General features: G+C 65.1%; 2 protein-coding genes across 2 annotated transcripts; both read left to right on the top strand.

Moving 5' to 3' along the window:
• The first annotated feature begins 16 nt into the window (after positions 1-16).
• On the top strand, positions 17-8,422 carry CHLRE_03g144967v5 (uncharacterized protein). The gene is made up of 15 exons (XM_043060402.1): positions 17-308; positions 929-1,024; positions 1,591-1,647; positions 2,249-2,353; positions 2,631-2,717; positions 3,069-3,201; positions 3,579-3,664; positions 3,994-4,095; positions 4,659-4,769; positions 5,168-5,270; positions 5,546-5,687; positions 5,893-6,047; positions 6,176-6,291; positions 6,556-6,724; positions 7,003-8,422. The coding sequence occupies exons 1-15, from the start codon at positions 102-104 to the stop codon at positions 7,197-7,199; spliced, it is 1,866 nt and encodes a 621-aa protein (XP_042925531.1). The 5' UTR covers positions 17-101; the 3' UTR covers positions 7,200-8,422.
• A 1,874-nt stretch (positions 8,423-10,296) lies between these two features.
• Positions 10,297-16,156, top strand: CHLRE_03g144947v5 (uncharacterized protein). The gene is made up of 5 exons (XM_043060401.1): positions 10,297-10,401; positions 10,570-10,810; positions 11,055-11,260; positions 11,645-11,717; positions 11,957-16,156. Exons 2-5 carry the CDS (start codon positions 10,682-10,684, stop codon positions 14,312-14,314), a joined length of 2,766 nt encoding a protein of 921 aa, XP_042925530.1. The 5' UTR covers positions 10,297-10,401; positions 10,570-10,681; the 3' UTR covers positions 14,315-16,156.
• The last annotated feature ends 72 nt before the right edge of the window (positions 16,157-16,228 follow it).

Raw genomic sequence — 16,228 nt, 5'->3', positions numbered from 1 at the left:
GTCGACGACTCATTAGTTTTTGCTGTAATTGCTACGCCTACCTAAGTATTTGCCGATGCGCTAGGACACAGGTTAGGTGCGCGGAAAGTCGATAAATCAGGATGGCGCAGCACGCGCGGAGACTCCTGCTTCCCGCTGGCCTTTGGGTCAGCTCAGGAGCCCTTGCTCTTGCATATGCGGCACCACGCGTGCTCGCCGACAAGGAGGAGAAGGCCGCTGGTGGTAGCGACCGGCTTTTCGACCCCGAGGCGCTCGAGCGCGGTGCGAAGGCGCTGCGCGAGATTAACAAGTCGCCATATGCTAAACAAGTGAGTCTACACTCGTCTCGTCATCAAACTGGCATAGGAAAGCCCTCAGACGACCAGGCGGCTTTACGATCTTGCTTTACTGGACCCATTATCAGCCCGTTCGGGATGAGTTACATAAGCACCAGCTAATGTTGCATTTCTATCAGCTTCGATCAGCTTAGCGGCGTGGTGGCGGGTTGGATGACCTTGATGCTCAACACCGGAAGCGGCCCGACACCGCTACACGGAGCGCGAGCGATGTGGGCACCATCATTACACATGATTGTGCGGCTAGCATGGGCCGGCGCCCAAGTTTGCGTTGGTGACTGAGGGGGTGTCATCCGTGGCCGCTCCAGTCCTCGGTGATACGCGCGGCCCGCGGTGTTACGCAGGGAAACCACCCCCTGGCCCCCGGGCATAGACTGCATCAGCACGGATGCTTCAGTTTGCCTGAGCGGGGTCCCCGGGGCCGGCCCCATCCCACCAGCTCTGCAACCCACAACTGCCACAAACCAGGGCCATACGGTCGCTACACAACCACCGTCGCCGCCCTCTAGCCTCCCCTCTACGAGCGTCCCTCACCCCCACACGCCCTCGAAAGCGCCCCTCTCACTCGCGCCCATTCCCACACATGTGCACAGGCGCTGGAGCTGAGCCGGCAGCAGGAGATCTCGAAGCAGGCGGAGCACAAGGAGAAGGAGGCGGACTACCGCCGCCAGGCCGCGGCCCTGGAGAAGGTGCGGGAAGGCGCGACGCCCGCTGACCACACTGACGGATGGAGGGCGCGGGAGTATATGCCCCAGGCTAACGAATTGGTCTCAAGCTGGAAAGGAGTTGATGCCGGGAGGGGGCAGGGGTGTGCTGTACAAAGGAGGGAACTATTAGCGGTGGTGTGTAGGGATGGCGGACGCGGCAACCGGCACGTGCTGGCTGCAGCAGCAGGACCACCGGGCTGGAAGGCGGCGGCAGCCGGCGGGGCCCATGAGGTAGCAGCCCGTAGCTGCTCACAGCAGCGGGAGCTGGAAAGTCACATTCCCAGTTTCTAGGTCCTAGTCGCGTTCCCAGTTTTGCGTTGGGATGGGCTGGAACGCCAAGACGCAGGCCGAGCGTTGCGCGGGGATCGGGGATGGGGGATGGCCTCGCACTGCCGTGGCCACGGGGAGGAGATGGTTGTCTGGGGGGGGGCGGGGTAACCTCCGCATCGTGCACACGCACGATGCCGCACAAGCACACACATCACGCGACACAGCGCTGACAATGCCCACACCTCATCCAACCGTTCCATGTCTGCCCTCCACTGCAGGAGCGTGAGGTGGTGCGCTATGAGGAGGAGCGCAAGCTGGAGGAGCAGCGCGCGCAGGTGCGGCTGGGCTGGTGGGGTGGGGTGGCGTGGTGGGGTGGGGTGGGGTGGCGTCGCAGCCGGGCGAGGAGATGGCGACATCAGGGGTGGGCGCAAGCGTGGCATGGAGAATGGGCGTGTGTTTTGAGGGGAGGGTACACGTGTGCGTGTGTTGTGTGTGTGTGTGTGTGTGTGTGTGTGTGTGTGTGTGTGTGTGTGTGTGTGTATGTTGATGAGGCGGCCTAGAGGGAGGGTGTTCGGGGCGGGACACGGACGGGGGGGGCGCGGCAGCCGTGGTGCTGCGGGTGGTGGCCGAGCGTGGCACGCACCGGACAGCTCTCCGTGCGGCGGTCCGTGGTGTGCACTGGTGCTGACTCAGCTGCATGGGCTTGCACGGCACACAGTCGGACCGCCCTCTTGAGTCTTGACTGGCCTGGACCCCCGCTGCGTTGTGGCCTAACCCCGGCCCTTGCCTCACCACCACGGCACCACCACCACCACCACCAGTCCAACCGCCACCACCAACCCGACCGACCCTGACACCCACACGCACACGCACACACCCCACCCCCCGCCCCTCACCCCGCTTACCCCTCCCCTCCCCATCTCCTCCGCTCCGCAGGTGGGCGCCCGCATGAAGCAGTACGAGGACGAGCTGGCTCGCAAGCGCATGATGGCAGACCACGAGCTGCAGCGGCAGCGCAACGCCGAGATGGCCAAACTGCAGGTGGGGGCGGGGGGCGGGGGCGGGGGGCAGGGGAGGGAGGGAGGGGAGGGGGGGAGGGAGGGAGGGGGCTGGGCGGAGCGAGTAAGCGTGTGGTGGGGTGCGTGAGGGGGGCTGGTGGGGGCTCCGTTGGCTTGCACTGAAGGGCTTGGGCTGGGGGGCCAAGGAACGCGGGGCAGGTGCGGGCGGATAGGTACGCTTGAATGCACACCCGGCCCCACAGCCAATGGCCCCTCTACTCGCCGCCGACCCGGCCACCGCCACGTCCCCACCCCTGCAGGAGGAGGCCAGTGCTCGTGCCGAGCAGGAGCGGCTGCGGGTGGAGCAGCAGATCCAGGCGGAGCGCCGCGCGGCCGAGCAGTACGCGGTGAGGAGGAGGGGGGTGCGGGAGGAGGAGGGGGAGGGGGAGGGCGAGGGCGAGGGGGAGGAGGAGGAGGCGCTGGGGGAGGAGGAGGGGGAGGAGGGTAGAAGGATTGGGACTGGAGCTGGACGGTGGGGGGCCGCACGACGGGAAGCTGGGAAGCGGGAAGCGGGCCGGACAGCAGCGAGGGGAGTTGGGGTTGGGAGAGCGGTTGCCGGGCCGTGCCAGTGGGAATGCGAATGGGAGTGGGGTTAGAAAAGCATGTTGGGTGGGTCTGTGGTGAGGCGCCCACGGCTGCTGCCCCATCCTCTCACCCCCTCCTCCTCCTCCTCCTGCCCCCCGCCGTCGCGCCCACAGGCCGACCTGCAGAAGCAGGTGCAGCGCGAGCGGGCGCTGGCGGAGGCGGAGGGGCGCATCAAGGAGGCGCGCGAGAACGAGGACGTGAACAGGCGCGCCGCGCTGCTCAAGTACCAGGAGGAGACGCGGAAGGGTGAGAAGCGGGGGGGGGGGGGGTTCCATTCATGATCATTTAAAAGTGAAGGCGTAGCCAGGATCAGTAGTACAGCAGGCACGTTCTTACCGATGTCCGTGAAGTCCAGCAGCCAAGAAGGGGGAGGCAGGAGGTGGACGAAGTTCTTTTCATGGGATGGCGGCAGGTGGTGGCGCCCGGGCTGGAGTCCAGGCGGGTGGCGGCGGCACCGGGTGGCACACGGGTGGCACACGCACGGAGCTGCAACGCGGCTGCCGGCACGAACCTGCCTGGCACCTGTGCTGATGCACACACACACACCTCGCCCACACCGTCCCCTTCACCTGCCTTACCTCCCGCCACTGCACACACGCGCACGCACACACGCGCTCTCGCAGCCATCGAGTCTATCAACGCGGTGATGGGGCACCTGGGTCAGGCGGCGCTGGAGCTGGTCACCGACACCAACAAGCTGCTCACAGCGGTGAGGCGGAGGAGCAGGAGGAGGAGGCGGGGAGCTGCGCATGCATGGGGGTGGGCAGGGCAGGAGGAAGGGATGGAGGGAAGGAGGGCGGCAAAGGGGCCGGGGGGGGGGGCACAGGGGGGAATGTCCGCGGAGAGGGTTGGGCCCGGGAGCGAGGGACCGTCAACATCGCCGTCGCCTCGTAACCAGCGTAGTGCCTGGAACTCCCCCCTGCCTCTCCTTCCCCCTCCCCGCGCCTGCTGTACCGCTGCGCCCAGCGACAACTTGACTTCTGCATCAATGAACGTCAACCCCTGCCTCTCCCCCCCTGCCTCTCCCCTGCGCCTCAGGTGGGCGGCACCACGCTGCTGTTCCTGGGCCTGTTCGCCACCCGCGAGACCACCCGCGTGGTGGGCCGCACCGTGGAGGCGTGGCTGGGCACACCCAAGCTGGTGAGGGCGGGGAGGGGGCGGAGGAGGAGTGGGGAGGAGGGGAGAGGAGGGGCAGGAGAGAGGAGGGGGATTGCAAAGATGGTTGGGGGCGAGAGACGGAAGAGCGGGGAGGAGGGGCAAGCGAGGGAGAAGGGGGGCGAGGTGGAGGAGACAGAGGAGGGAGGAGGAGGGGCAGGAGGCGGAGGGGGGGAGGCGAGAGAGGAGGGAGGCGGTGGCTGAAAAGGGGGCTTCCCAGTAAGAAACCTCAGGGACACCACGACGCAGGATAATGTTTAGTACATAACTGCGGGTTATACGCCCCAGCCCAACGAATAGGGGGGAAAGGCACAGGTGGGAGGAGGCGGCAGGGGGAGAGTCAGAGGGAGGAGGAGGCAGGGGGAGAAGCAGAGGGAGGAGGAGGCAGGGACAGGAGGGGAGCGGCTGTGGGTTGTGCATCACTGGGGGTTCTGGCGGAGCAGGAGATAGGCGGGGCCGGGGCGTGCGGCCGGCGTGGAACTGTTGCGGAAGAGCCTGCTGCCTAGTGATGGACTAACAGCCCCGCTCCCCTCCCTCCCTGTTGTCAGATCCGCGAGACGTCCCGCTTCAACGTGTGGAACCCCTCCACCTGGTCTCTGGGCCCGGCCAAGACCAAGGAGGACATCAAGAAGGACTTCTCGGACATCGTCCTGCACCGGGTGGGTGGGAGGATGGGTGGGTGGGTGGGTGGGTGGGTGGGTGGGAGGGGAGGCGGGTGGGACTGGGACTGGGGAGGCGGATGCGGGGGAAGCAGGGGGTGGATGCGGGGCCGGGGAGCAGGTGTGGATGCGGGCGCATGCGGGCGGGTTGCACTTTGCCATGGAGTGACGAACGACTACCGCTCCCCTTCGCCCACCCAAGTCAAGTCCGCACCCCGCATCCGCACCCCTCATCCTTTCCACACCCCTCATCCCACCCACACCCTTCATCCCTCGCACGCCCTTCATCCCTCCTCCCACCCTTCATCCCTCCCACACCCCTCATCCCTCCCACACCTCCCACACCTCCCACACCCCTCCCACACCTCCCTCCCACACCCTTCATGCCTCCCCCCCAGGACCTTCACGACATGGTGCGCCAGGTGGCCGCCTCCGCCGCCAACACCAAGGCCCACGGCGCGCCCTTCCGACACATGCTGTTCTACGGACCCCCCGGCACGGGTGGGGCAGCCGGCTGCGCCGTGTGTGTGTGGGGGGGGGGACTGCGACTGGGCAACGCGGAGAGGCATTGTACTGTTGCGGGTCGTGCAGGTCTCCCAATCCCCACAGCGCACATCTGCTGACGCACGCACACGCATACACTCGCGAAGTAGAGTAGACATGCACACGTGAACCCATACCTACACACGCACATATACACCTTGTGGTTTTTTACACACACACAAACACACACACACACACACAAACAAACAACAAACACTGGTGCGCCCTTGCAGGCAAGACCATGGTGGCCAAGCGCATGGCGCGCACCAGCGGCATGGACTACGCCATCATGAGCGGCGGCGACGTGGCTCCGCTGGAGGGCAAGGCCGTCACACAGCTGCACCAGACATTTGACTGGGCGGAGAAGAGCAGGCGGTGAGGCGGGCAGGGGGAGGAGGGAAGGGTTGTAGATACCTGCCCAAACTAAGCCGAACACAATGCAAAAAATGCGAGGAGGAGGGAGGGTCTGTTGTAGGACTACTGGAGGAAGCAAAATGCTGCTGTAGTGACCGACTCGCGCCTCCCCTCCCCCTCCTCCCCCTCCTCCCCTGCCACCGCCCGCCCCCCCCCCACCCCCCAGCGGCCTGCTGCTGTTCATCGACGAGGCGGACGCCTTCCTGGGCCGCCGCTCCGACGCCATGAGCGAGGGCCTGCGCGGCGCCCTCAACGCCATGCTGTTCCGCACAGGCGACCAGTCGCGCGACTTCATGGTGGTGCTGGCAACCAATCGCCCGGGTGCGTGCGGGGCGTGTGTGGGGGTTGCTGCGGGGGAGGCGGTTGTGGGGGAGGAGGAGTTGCCACCATTCCGAAGGTGATGTCACCCCCCCCCCAACACACACGCACACACCCGCCCTCCGCCACAGGTGACCTGGACGACGCCGTGCTGGACCGCATGGACGAGGCGCTGGAGTTCGGGCTGCCCGGCGTGGCGGAGCGGCAGCGGCTGCTGGCGCTGTACCTGGACAAGTACATCGCCAAGGTGCTGCAGGGAGGGGGGGAGGAGGGAGCAGAGGGAGGTGGAGGGATTTTAGGGTGTGTTAAGGGGAACCAAGCGGGAGGGCCGCATGGTTTTCCGGGCTCAGGTGAGCTCAATGGGCAGAGAAGGGGCGGCGAGGCGGGGACGAAAGAGGTGGGGGCTGGCTTGTACCACGGCAACGAGAGACCCGCGTTGGTGCCAATGGCTCACATCTGTCTCCAGTTCTCCTCACGCCCACCTTGGTTGCCCCCCTACCTGTCCCTGCAGGCGGGCACGGACGAGGGCGGTGCGGGTGCGGGCAAGTCGGGCGGCCCCCTGTCCCGCCTGAGCTGGGTGCTCAAGGGGCGCAAGAGCTCCGCGGACGCCATCGAGATCGAGCCCTCCATCAATGAGGCGCTGCTGGCCGCCACCGCCAAGGCCACGGAGGGCTTCTCAGGTGAGAGCCAAACCCATATCTCTGTATCCCTTTCTCTCTCTCACACACACACACACATACAGATTTTGCTTATTATTCCTTGTGCTGTCCTGAGCACCTATGAGCCTCGAGCCTTGAGCCCCGGCCTGCCTATCCTGGGTGCCACCACACTTGTGCCTCCACACGCTTCTTCCCTCCATCCCCTCCATCCCCTCCGTCCCGACCTTCTCCTGACCCCTCCCCTCCTCCCGTCCCTTCTTCCCCTCCTCCTCCGCCTCCTCCTCCTCCCCCACCCCCAGCCCGTGAGCTGGCCAAGCTGCTGGCGGCGGTGCAGGCGGCCGTGTACGGCGCGCCCAAGGCCGTGCTCACGCCCGAGATCTGGCAGGGCGTGCTGCAGCGCAAGCTGTACGAGCACGCGGAGCGCCGCACCTTCCGCCTGGGGCACCACGGCACCGGCGACTCGACGTCGGTCACGGGCGGCGGCAAGCAGCAGTAGAGGGCGGCGGAGGGTGGAGGTGGCAGGGGAGAGACCCCCGGGCCTGGAGCAGCGGCCTCACTGGGTTAGGGCAGGGGCCCCGGGGACACTAAGGAGTTAACGGCGGGAGAGGGACGGGAGAGGGGGGAAGGAGGAGGGGAGGAATGGAGGAGGGAGAAGGGAAGAGTGGACCAGTGCACAGGGCCCCAGCGGGTGGAATCGGTGGGCGTGGTTGAGTGTGTCGGTGTGGACTGCGCTCAGCGTGGCTCTCTCTCGCGCGCGCGTGCTCCAGAGGTGGCTGCTGTAGATGTGGTAGCTGCCCGGTGCGGAGTGACCATAAGGCTTGGAGGGGTGTCCAGGTGGGGGCCCACAGCAGGCTAACCACCAAGGCAGTCGGCCGAGTCCGGCTGGCGACCTGCTGCAGCTGGTGAACTATGAATTGAGGCAGCGAGATGTCAGATGGTCTGGACGACCCTGTTGACGAGGCTTTTTGCCCGTTTGATATGATTACGAAGGGTACGGTGTGTGCCCGTGCGTGGATGTGCAAGAAAGGAGCCTGCAGGCGTGGAGTGATGTGTGCGGGAGACACAAGCAGGCGTCGAAGGAGGGAGCAGGAGGACATCAAGCACTCGAGCACAGTTTTGTGTGTTTGTGTCTTGCGGGCAAACTGGCGGGGCCTGTAGCGCGTATGTCGCTGCGCGCTGGGTTCGGCCTTTGTCCTTGCTGTTGAGTACGGTAGTGCTCCTGTGAGCTCTGGAGCGGGCGGCATCAACACACAGACCGGACTGCGTGTTTCAAGAATCATAAGGCAGAGGGTCGACACCAGAGTGCCAAAACCTGTGTTTGCGCAATTGTGCAGAGGGTCGGATTCGACGACACTCCAGGCTAACGACGTGCGAGGGGTGGTCCGCACCTGACAAGGGAGCTCGTGCAGGGTCACGGCAATCGGCGTGATGGTGTGTGTTCCAAGCTTGTGGACAGGCAGGATGGTAGGCGCAGCAGGGGCCCGGGGCCCCTCCATGTGTCGCTAGGGTTTCTGGAGCTGCTCGCACACATAGCGGCCAGGCAGGGCCGTAGCTGTACTGCGCCAAGTGCCGCGGGCTCGCTTGCGGCTTGCTGTCAGTCCACACAACACCTGCATTCCGGCTATACCTGCCGGCAACCTTTCAGCCCATGCTCATTACCCCACGGCCCACGTCGCACGTCCGTTGGTGTCATTATCCTGCACGACCGCCTTCACTGCCCCTCCAATCCATGTCAGCAATCTGTCCGACCAACCGGCAACCCCGCGTGCTTTCCCCCGCACACGGAAGCCGATTGATGCCGCCACGGCGTGTGTATGTACAGCCCACTCATGTCGCTATGTACAGCGGGCACCAGCACCGCATATGGCTACTGGTACCTCGTTGCGCACCGGGGGCTCAGCCCAAACACCAACACACACTGCCTCAAAATGTCACCACACACAAGCTCACTGCCCCGTACTTCAGCAGTTGTTGCCGTCAGCAGCAGCATCCAGCATTTGCACAGGGCAGTGCGCTCCCTCCTTCCGTCCCACACGGCTTTAATTGCCTTGTCAATGGCAGCGTTCAAGCACACGCACATCACATGGGGAGGCCCTTAGGCGATCTAGCACGCCGCCCCGCAGTGCCTTCCTGTCTCGCAATGCGATCCTTACTCGTCTGCCTGGTGCACTGTTGGCCGATTCACACCATGAAAACCCGGTTCACACCTTACCCTAGCCGCCTACCAGAGACACCACATCACAAAAAGACAAGATGGGGACACCCACACAATCACAACCCCTCATCAGCCGCACAGGCATCCTTCCCACCCGGGTGCCACATCTGTCCCCGCAACACGCCTTTGCCGCGATAGCGATCTTCCCACTGGAAGCTCCCGCTTCCTTTGCCACTCGGCTGCACCACCACCGACCCCCAAGAATAATGTAGGGGATGAGCATAGTGTACGTATACGCTCGACTAGAGCCTGTACTAGCAACACAGCGCTGCTGCAGTGTCAACATCGGCGCCCCGGCGTGCGGACCTACAAACCCGCCCGCAGCCTACCTCGCCGTGTGGGCATGCCTGGCGCAACAGCGCTTTCTGTCGAGTACAGCTGTTCAACTCCACCCCTGTATGCTGTGCTGCTCAGATTGCAGCCCCTTGACGCATCGTGTGCATTCGGCACGGCTCACAACCCCGGCAGGGAACCCCGCCCACCCACCCACGCATGAAGCAGAAGGGCGTACTCAGATGATGCGCAGCGGGCGCCGTGGCCCCGCTCAACATCGCGCGGGCGTCCACGAGACACAGCCCGGCGCCGCCTCGAACGTGAGAGGATTGGCTCCTATTCGATGGAACTTCACACCGCCTATGATGCCAGTGTCACCCCAGTACTGCTTGCGAGTTCTCGCTTGTTCCCGCTGCGCGCCGAGGACTGCGCCGACTCCTCGGAGTGGCTTCGACTCGAGTTGGCGCCAAACACGCCACGGCTGGCAGTATCGGCCGACCAACCGCCCAGGTGACGGCGGAGGGCCTGGCCCGCCTGCGAGCTCCCATGTCAACAAGTTGCTGGCGATGTGGCTAAACGACCGCAGTGTACGCGTGACCTGTGTGTGTTTTGGTTTCGATGGCACCAGGGCGTGTGCTTTGTGGCCACATAGCAGCTTCCGCCGGGTTTCTAGCCCACAGTAAATGCCTGTACCCGCCTTAAATGCATTTGGGCTTTCGGAAATCTTTCTTCGGTAAATAACTCGACCAACTGGAGCGGCGCATCCAAACGTAAGGGGGGCGCAAAGAATGCGTGCGTGAATAATGCCTTTGAGCCCTGGATGGAGCGATTTAGGCGGTCCAGAGAAGGACGCAGCGTTGAAAGCTCTGCGCTTGCAACTAGCGGCGCACGCGAGTGCGGTTCGGGGCAGAGCGCGCGGTACAATGCATTCGGACAGCTTGCCAATAATTTGCGCGGGTCAATTGTTCACGACCGCTTCACGTCGCGTCGTTCGCAGCTGCCGCCTGCGAACTGAGCCTGTTCCCACCACTGAGGAACACCAGTATAATTGCCCACCTGTGCGCATTCTGAATACAGTTCATCACCATTTAACTATTTATAGTCTCAGACCTAGGAACAGTCGCTACGTGGTGTTTATAGCTGCCCTTGAGAAGTCACGCGTTCTTCGCAAGATTCAGCTATTTCGCACGCCACGGCACGCCGTGCAGAGGTGCGGTGGATTCATTGTGCGCTGGGAATGCAGTTACAACGAGCCGCGCCAAGCGGCGAAAAAGTACTAATGTCAACTGTCTCCATCAGGTCCCTTCCCCTCGGCTCCGACCGACTCTACAGGCACCTCTACCATCCCTTCCTACTGCATTCGTTCTACTCTCTGCAGGTGACAATCAAGCCAGCGTCCCTGAGGTCTGTGTTCTCGATTTCTTTTTACATATCCCACACAGCCCGTCGGCCGCAACTTGACACGACTGGCGGCCAGCAGCATACTATAAATGGACGGCGCTGGTGGCGGGATGGAGCTGGGGGAGCGGGACTTCGACACGGCTGGAAGCGGAGAATCGGCCCTGGCAGCGCTGCGTTCGGCCTCCCTTCCCGATGAGTTCTGGATGCTATCTTACAAGGTCTCTAGAAAATTGTGATGTGTATTTTCGTGCATTCGAGCGTCAGCGCGCGGCTCGAGCGCAGTGGGCCGGGTTCTTGCCTGCTTCCAGCCTGCGATGCCACCCGGTTCCGCTCGTTGGGCGCGGCGGCGAGGGCGTGTCTCATCCACCACCATGTTGTTCCTGTTGGCGCGCACAACGACCCACCAACGCGAGTTCGCAACAATAACCTAAGCAAAAATTGCCCCCTCTGCTTTTTTTGCAGGTGCTGCCCTGCCCGCACGGGTATCGGCATAGCTGGACGCACTGTCCATTTTCACACCAGGGCGAGACGGCGCGGCGTCGCTGCCCGCGGACCCACAATTACGTGCCGGACCCCTGCCCAAATGCGCGTGCTAAGCGCCAGTGCCCAAACGGAGACGCGTGCCCATACGCGCACAACACATTTGAGCAATGGCTTCACCCTAGCAGGTAGGCCCCGGCTGATATCGCCTGTTGGCGTCCTTCGTCGTGCCGTGGGTGGCGGAGGGGGCGCGAGGTTACGCGTTTTCCTCGCCAGGTCGGACGGGCCCGCGCCCTTCAACCCACTTGGCAGGGCCGAGATGGAGGCCATGTGGCTTACGGGGCAACAAGGGGGCTAGGAATGCTCCACGTGTAACAGCCCAACGCTTATCGTCCTTTGGTCTGGGGATACCGGCACGCGCGCCTGGCACGCGCCTGGCACGCGCCTTGGGTTTCATTTGCCGCTCCGACGCGCAAAGCATTTTGTCATGGACGTCGCGTATCCCCGGTGGTGCTAGGTACAGGCACGACCTGTACTCCATGCTGATACGTTCAACAATGCCGCCTGCGCAGGTACCGCACTCGGCTGTGCTACTTAGGCGCAAACTGCCGGCGCCCCACCTGCTTCTTCGCGCACAGTGTAGAGGTGCGTGCCGGCAGCTCAGCTAGAATGTATTGTAGGGGGCGAGCCGTGTGGACGTGGGGCAAGCCAAGGCAGTAGGGCGCGGGAGCATCTGGGTTGGGCTGCATGTGCGGGCAACACGATGACCATGGCCATAAGATGTAAGCATAAACGATTTTTTTGTAACCTGTTGGGCGGTCGTAGAGCGGTGACCCACACAATGTGCCCACACAAACCGCTATACACACGCCATGCACCCTCAGGAGCTGCGCAGCGTGGACGAGGCCGACAGCATTGGCGGGCCGACGGCGCCGCCGCAGCCGCTGCCGTCGCTGCCCATCCCGCCGCCGCTGCCCTCGGGCGGCGGGCTGCTGTCTGGCCACAGCGGCGATCTGGGTCAGGCGGCGGCGGCCGCGGTGGCGGCGGCACAGGGCGGCCACGGCGCGCCGCCCATGTCGCCCGCGCTCATGCCAGCGGCGGCCCTGATGCCGCAGAGCACGGGCGCGGCAGGCCACCCGCACCACATGCTGCAGCCGGTGGCCCTCATGTGCGTGCCGGCGCCGCCGCAGCAGGCCATGGTGCCGCGTGGCGACATGGGGCCGCACGGACACGGCCCCGCCGCGTTCCGCGGCCCGCAGCCCATGGCGGCAATGCACCCCGCCTCCGCGGCCGCGGCCGGCATGGGCCACCACCACCCACATCATCCCGGCGCCGCCATGCACATGACGGCGCTGCACGCCGCGCCCGTGTACTTCACGGCGGCGGCGCCACCGCCACGCGGCATGAGCCCCATGCCCGCCGGCACGCCCATGGCGGCGCACCCTTACATGGCAGCCACCGGGCCGTACGGCGCCACGACTTACTACACGACGGCGGGCGGGCAGATGATGCAGCAACAACAGCAACAGCAGCAACAACAACAGCAACAACAGCAACAACAAGCTGCGGCGGCGGCCGCGAACAGCAGCGCTGTGGGCCGCGCGCGGTCATGGTCCACGCCCGGTGAGAACCTGCACGGAAACCAGGGGCCTAACAGCCAGGGCTCCATCAATGGCGATGGCCAGCGCGGCCCTAGCAGCGGGGCAATGTATAGCGCCAATGGGCAGGTGTACGGCGACAATGCAGCCGGTCACCGTGCGGCGGGGCTGCCTCCGGGCGTGGTGGCGGGCCCGGCGCCGCACAGTGCCGGGTACGGCAGTGGCACTGGCGGCTACACCGTGACCTCCCACGTGACCGCCGGCGGCACGCACTACTACACCACCGTCGGCAACATGGCGGCGGCGGCGGCTGGCCGCGGCGCCGGTGCAGTGCAGGCGGCGGCAGCCGCGGCAGCAGCGGCTGCGCCGCGCCACATGCCTGCACCTACCAACCGTGGTGGCGCCGCGGCGCGCCGCATGTCAACGCCCGCCTCCACCCCTGCATCCGCCGCGGCGGCGGCCGCCGCCGCAGCTGCGGCGGCTGCCGCGGCGGCGATGCGTCAGCACCCCAGCGCGGCCGGCTCGCCAAGCATTGAGGAGTCGCTGCGCCAGCTGTCCCTGACCTCGCAGGTGGTTCCTGGCTCCACCACCTCTGCGGCGGCCGGCATCGCCACCGCCAGTCCCGAGCTGCCCTCGCGTAAGGTCTCTGAGCCGGCGGTCTCCAGCACCGGCACCTCCGCCGTCGCCGCTGCCGGCTCTTCCCCTTTGTCGGCGCCACTGGCGGCCGCCGCCAAGTCAGCGCTGTCGTATGAGGGCGTGGCGCCTCTAATGGCGTCCCGCATGTCCAGCCCCGGCGGCGGCACCACCCCCAGCGTCGCCGACGCCGACGGCCCCGGTGGCGCCGACGGCAGCTCCCTGCGCTCGCCGTCGCCGGCCGGCTCCGGCGGCAGCGGCGCCGCTGCCGCCGCCGAAGATGCCATGGCGGCGCTAGCCGCGGCGGCGGCGGCCGCCGCCGCCGCAGGCGATTCTGCCGACGCCGCCGTTGCCGTGGCCGCTGCCACCATGCCGTACCAGGTGCTGCTGCAGCATGTGCTGCGCTCTGCCTCCGCCAGCGCGGCGGAGGGCCCGGGCGCCAGTGCGGGCCTGGACGCGCTGCTGCTGTCGGGCGCCGCTGGCCTCTCGGCCTCGCTGTCGGCCAGCGGCACCTATGAGGATGGGGATGCGGCAGCCGCCGCCGGCGGTGCAGAGCTGGAGGTGGCGGAGGACGGCGAGCGGTCCTCTGACCCGGGGCCCGCCAGCCTGCGGGCCGCCATTCGCCGGCTGTCCTCGGAGGCGGGGTACGCGCTGCAGCGCAACTCGGACCCGGGCCAGCCCGGCGCGGCCACCACCGCGGCGGGCGTGCAGCAGCTGCTGCCGCTGCTGCAGGTGGTGCTGACGGAGGGGCTGGCCACAGGCCAGTTCGAGCTGGTTAACGGGCAGCTACAGGTCAAGGCGGCCAAGGGTGGTGCTGGCAGTGTGCCGGGCTCCCGCGGCCCCAGCTTCAGCAAGGGCTTGGCGCCTGCGGCACCGGGATCGGTGGGCGGCGCGTCAGGCTCGGTTGGCTCAGCTGGCGGCTCCTCGACTGGGACCCCGCGCGCAGACGCCCCCGCCTCGGACGGTGTGGCGGCGGTGGTGGCGATCGGCGGCGGCGGCAGCGGCTGCTGAACGTGCAGAGACCAGGTGCTGCGCAGCCCGTGAGCTCAGGCTGTGGCGGCGGATGCAGCTGTGGCGGCAGCTGCTGGTGGCTGCTTTGGCAGCATGAAGGGCACTGAGTATCGCCAAGCGTACACGAGCATAAGAAAACGCATATGATGGGAAGGCCTGCTTTGCAGCAAGATCTGATAGATTAGTCGTATTGGCGGGAGCCGCCCTGCCCCTGGCGGACGTGCTGTTGCAGAGAGATTTAAAACCATATGGGCAGCAGCGGCCTCGCGCTATGGCCGCGCCGCTGAGCTCGTGCACATATGAAACGACGACACAACCACGGTCCCCACGAGACTAACGCTAATGATTGTCAATAATCTTGATTATAACTTAATCGGTCGCAACCTGAAACGTGCAGAGTCACTACAGTTAAAGCGGTACCCAATTACCCAAGTAAATAGTTGGTTGGATCGGGCCTGGGGGCCTGCGGCACCATTATTCGCATGTGTGTGGATGCGATTGGTCACATGGGAGTGCTTAAACGCGCGGGGCGCTCTCACGTTTGAGGCGGCGCCGGGCTGTGTCTCGTGGACGCCCGCGCGATGTTGAGCGGGGCCACGGCGCCCGCTGCGCATCATCTGAGTACGCCCTTCTGCTTCATGCGTGGGTGGGTGGGCGGGGTTCCCTGCCGGGGTTGTGAGCCGTGCCGAATGCACACGATGCGTCAAGGGGCTGCAATCTGAGCAGCACAGCATACAGGGGTGGAGTTGAACAGCTGTACTCGACAGAAAGCGCTGTTGCGCCAGGCATGCCCACACGGCGAGGTAGGCTGCGGGCGGGTTTGTAGGTCCGCACGCCGGGGCGCCGATGTTGACACTGCAGCAGCGCTGTGTTGCTAGCACAGGCTCTAGTCGAGCGTATACGTACACTATGCTCATCCCCTACATTATTCTTGGGGGTCGGTGGTGGTGCAGCCGAGTGCCAACGGAATATGGAGCTGCCAGTGGGAAGATCGCTATCGCGGCAAACGCGTGTTGCGGGGACAGATGTGGCACCCGGGTGGGGAAGGATGCCTGTGCGGCTGATGAGGGGTCGTGATTGTGTGGGTGTCCCCATCTTGTCTTTTTGTGATGTGGTGTCTCTGGTAGGCGGCTAGGGTAAGGTGTGAACCGGGTTTTCATGGTGTGAATCGGCCAACAGTGCACCAGGCAGACGAGTAAGGATCGCATTGCGAGACAGGAAGGCACTGCGGGGCGGCGTGCTAGATCGCCTAAGGGCCTCCCCATGTGATGTGCGTGTGCTTGAACGCTGCCATTGACAAGGCAATTAAAGCCGTGTGGGACGGAAGGGATTGAGGCGATTCGATAAAGACGCGAGCAGACAGGGAGCGCACTGCCCTGTGCAAATGCTGGATGCTGCTGCTGACGGCAACAACTGCTGAAGTACGGGGCAGTGGGCTTGTGTGGGGGTGCGTGACATTGCGAGGCAGTGTGTGTTGGTGTTTGGGCTGAGCCCCCGGTGCGCAAGGAGGTACCAGTAGTCGCGGCCATCTGCGGTGCTGGTGCCCGCTGTTACCGCTGTACATAGCGACATGAGTGGGCTGTACATACACACGCCGTGGCGGCATCAATCGGCTTCCGTGTGCGGGGGAAAGCACGCGGGGTTGCCGGTTGGTCGGACGGAATTTTGTCATGGATTGGAGGGGCAGTAAAGGCGGTCGTGCAGGATAATGAAACCAACGGACGTGCGGCGTGGGCCGTGGGGTAATGAGCATGGGCTGAACGGTTGCCGGCAGGTATGGCCGGAGTGCAGGTGTTGGGCGGACTGACAGCACATACGTGCAAGGTAAGCCAAGTCTCCAGATTCCCAGAACCCCACCCACTCCAACTCTCCAAGTCTCCAACCCTCACAACCGGAACTGCTCAGCACTCAGCC

Source organism: Chlamydomonas reinhardtii, chromosome 3 (assembly GCF_000002595.2).
Source record: "Chlamydomonas reinhardtii strain CC-503 cw92 mt+ chromosome 3, whole genome shotgun sequence".
Classification (NCBI taxonomy): Eukaryota; Viridiplantae; Chlorophyta; class Chlorophyceae; order Chlamydomonadales; family Chlamydomonadaceae; genus Chlamydomonas; species Chlamydomonas reinhardtii.
This window is presented reverse-complemented; position numbering and strand designations above follow the sequence as displayed.

Excerpts from the sequence above, each read along its gene's own strand:
- CHLRE_03g144947v5 (XM_043060401.1), top strand. The coding sequence starts at position 10,682 with ATGGACGGCGCTGGTGGCGGGATGGAGCTGGGGGAGCGGGACTTCGAC. Across the intron at positions 10,811-11,054 it reads TCTGGATGCTATCTTACAAG|GTGCTGCCCTGCCCGCACGG; the intron begins GTCTCTAGAAAA and ends CTTTTTTTGCAG. Across the intron at positions 11,718-11,956 it reads TCTTCGCGCACAGTGTAGAG|GAGCTGCGCAGCGTGGACGA; the intron begins GTGCGTGCCGGC and ends ATGCACCCTCAG.
- CHLRE_03g144967v5 (XM_043060402.1), top strand. The coding sequence starts at position 102 with ATGGCGCAGCACGCGCGGAGACTCCTGCTTCCCGCTGGCCTTTGGGTC. Across the intron at positions 1,648-2,248 it reads TGGAGGAGCAGCGCGCGCAG|GTGGGCGCCCGCATGAAGCA; the intron begins GTGCGGCTGGGC and ends TCCGCTCCGCAG. Across the intron at positions 5,271-5,545 it reads CTACGGACCCCCCGGCACGG|GCAAGACCATGGTGGCCAAG; the intron begins GTGGGGCAGCCG and ends GCGCCCTTGCAG.